The sequence below is a fragment of the Bradysia coprophila genome, chromosome IV (genome assembly GCF_014529535.1).
Source record: "Bradysia coprophila strain Holo2 chromosome IV, BU_Bcop_v1, whole genome shotgun sequence".
Taxonomy (NCBI): Eukaryota; Metazoa; Arthropoda; class Insecta; order Diptera; family Sciaridae; genus Bradysia; species Bradysia coprophila.
In genome coordinates, this window is record NC_050738.1 from 7,090,482 (window position 1) to 7,093,532 (window position 3,051).

Genomic DNA, 3,051 nt, shown 5'->3' on the forward strand with positions numbered 1-3,051 from the left:
GCTGAATTCAAGTACTGTACATCGATGCGCAAAAAAGATTAGTACAAATAGGTAGATGCGGCTGAAATCATATTTTTTCTCTGGAGATTGGGCACAATCTACACATGAGCACACTGGCTCTGTTATAAGCAGTGAAAGAGTTCTGAAATCTCAACTTTTAAGACTGTATTGAGAATGGGGATATGTTTCAAAATCAATTTGAAAGACAAGTGGGTTAACTGTTTTCATTTCAATTAAAAAAAACTTCAATTGCAAGAGAAAAGATTTTTTCCGTTATCTTTGCCTCTAATCGGCAAAAGTCTGGAAGGGGAAGATTTTTCAAATGATCAGATCACAGCTAAAAGTCGGATGATCAGATACAAGATTGTATGTCCAGCAACACTATTCGGCCGTTGTACCTCATTAAATGAAACAGAAAAAATTTTATTGGAAATTGACTGAATTACAATCAGATTTTAAATTGTAGAAAAAACGAATTTTGTTGTTCCTTTTTCAAATTTTAGTAGGAGCACCCGTTGTCATATTCTATCTCAACATTTTTCCACAAGGCGTCGTGTTTAGTGTGACAAAACTGAGTAGACTCTCTATGTATGACGAATTGACGATTCTCTGAGAGAGCTAGTGAAAAATTTAGTCTCCGGTAGAATTCGATACAGTACAGACTACTCTACAACAAATATTGTGCGGCCATCATTGCTAGAGGAACAATTCTGAGAATTTGACAAGACGACCAAGACGAAAGAAATGGCATCTGGACGCAAAAGAGAACGAGGTAAAAATGTTGCGAGATTCGATAAGAATCGTCCAATTACAACTCGCGATTGCATTAATTCGTTACAGAATTAGTCGTCTCATCGTCATCGGACGATGAATCTGATTCTGAGAGTCAATCAAAACGAAAAAAGATGTCAGCTCCCACTGCTGGACCATCATCAGCAGCCAGTGACGTTGAAAACATCGCCCCAAAAGCGGACATGATTCGCTACGAAAATAAACTGAAAGCCTTCTCCCGAGACATTACGAAAGCATTTCCATGGACCAAATTTGGATCGGATCGTGATGCTTTCTGCTATCGACGCGTTCGAGGTCACCTTGCTGTCTTCAAACGGGAATGTCTGGAACAATGCAAAGCCTTCGTTGATGACTTGCAGTGGAGCAATGCCATCAATTACATTGTCATTGCCTGGCAATATGTCGATCAATTGCCACGTTGGGACGATCCGAAGCATAACAAAATGAACGAACAGTGCTACAAGAAATTGACGTCGTACCTCACGACTTCCTTAAAGAAGGGAAAGTTTAAAAAAGAGGAACTACAAGGATTCATTGGCAAGTGCGTAGAATAGTAGCTTTGACGCTGTGCGTTAAAAATCGAAATGCAACTGGATGCTAATTTTGCGATAAATCAACAATTTCAGATTCAGAAAATTAGCCAAGATCAGAGCAGAAGAAAGCGACTCGGACTCGGAAACAGACAATACGAACGCGAAGGACAATGGAATGTTGAATTCCATTAAATTGGCCGAGATGGCGTTAAAGAAGATTAAATGAAATGAAAATTTGGTGTTTTTACTTACATGAAGTACAATAAAGCAAATTAAGTATCTCGTTGAACTGCCTATTTAATCTATGAAGTCAAGCAGGATCCGATCACAAGGTAAACACTCCATTTTCCTCTCGAATTTCATGAAGAGGCTTACAGGTTAGGTTAGTGGTACACGAAAGTATTTTGTGATTCACATTTTCGATAGTCAAGCAAAATCCTCCTCGTTTTGGCTTTGGTTGATGCTATTTGCACAATGTGTAAATAGTCTCTTTATAATATTTTGTCTATTTGCACACGGTACAAACAGTCTTTTTATAATACAAATTCCAATAATACCGAAGTATTATAAAGAGACTATTTGCACTCCTTTTTCGTAGGACTTTGTATAAGGAAGTATTCCTCTTTTTTCGTAGCACTTTGTAAAAGGTAGTGTTCCTCCTTTATCGTTGCATTTTGTAGAAGGATGTATCACTCCCTTATCGTTACCTTTTGTAGAAGGAGGTATCACTCCTTTATAGTTAAATTTTATATAAGGAAGTATGACTCATTTATTGTCACATTTTATTGACGAACTCAGTTTCTAATCTAATTGGATATTGACAATAAAAATTGCAATATTTTCTGTTTTTGTATCAAAAAGTGGAAAAAACTATGTAAAATGATCGATTAAAGTAAGCGGAATTGACTGTCAATTAGTTTGATGCTATTTGTATTGTGTGCAAATAGTCTTTTTATAATACTTTGTCTATTTGCACACAACATTTGAAATTCGCACACGGTGGAAATAGTCACTTTATAATACTTTATCTATTTGCACACGGTGCAAATAGAATTTGTATTACAAAAAGACTATTTGCACCGTGTGCAAATAGACAAAGTATTATAAAACGACTATTTGCACATCGTGCAAATAGCCAAAGTATTATAAAGAGACTATTTGCACCGTGTGCAGCGAGCCTTTTCCTTAAATTAATTATTTTCCAAACGATGAAATTCGACGTTTAAATTACAGTGAACGACATCTCAAATGTCTCACTGTCAAATTTTTCTGAGAATTTTAATTAATTATTTTTCAAACGATGAAATTCGTCGTTTAAATTAATTATTTTCCAAACGATGAAATTCGACGTTTAAATTAATTATTTTTCAAACGATGAAATTCGTCGTTTAAATTAATTATTTTTCAAACGATGAAATTCGACGTTTAAATTAATTATTTTTCAAACGATGAAATTCGACGTTTAAATTAATTATTTTTCAAACGATGAAATTCGACGTTTAAATTAATTATTTTTCAAACGATGAAATTCGTCGTTTAAATTAATTATTTTTCAAACGATGAAATTCGTCGTTTAAATTAATTATTTTCCAAACGATGAAATTCGACGTTTAAATTAATTATTTTTCAAACGATGAAATTCGTCGTTTAAATTAATTATTTTTCAAACGATGAAATTCGACGTTTAAATTAATTATTTTTCAAACGATGAAATTCGACGTTTAAA

At 34.2% G+C, this 3,051-nt stretch overlaps 1 protein-coding gene across 1 annotated transcript; it reads left to right on the forward strand.

Annotated features, from left to right (window-relative positions):
* Positions 1 to 598: 598 nt before the first annotated feature.
* On the forward strand, positions 599 to 1,614 carry LOC119086046. The gene is made up of 3 exons (XM_037196619.1): positions 599 to 772; positions 841 to 1,333; positions 1,419 to 1,614. Exons 1-3 carry the CDS (start codon positions 745 to 747, stop codon positions 1,549 to 1,551), a joined length of 654 nt encoding a protein of 217 aa, XP_037052514.1. The 5' UTR covers positions 599 to 744; the 3' UTR covers positions 1,552 to 1,614.
* Positions 1,615 to 3,051: the final 1,437 nt, after the last annotated feature.

What these genes read in the sequence shown, in the direction of transcription:
- LOC119086046 (XM_037196619.1), top strand. Translation starts at nt 745, where the DNA reads ATGGCATCTGGACGCAAAAGAGAACGAG. An exon ending in TGGACGCAAAAGAGAACGAG is followed by an intron (nt 773 to 840) that starts GTAAAAATGTTG and finishes AATTCGTTACAG; the next exon opens with AATTAGTCGTCTCATCGTCA. An exon ending in CTACAAGGATTCATTGGCAA is followed by an intron (nt 1,334 to 1,418) that starts GTGCGTAGAATA and finishes CAACAATTTCAG; the next exon opens with ATTCAGAAAATTAGCCAAGA.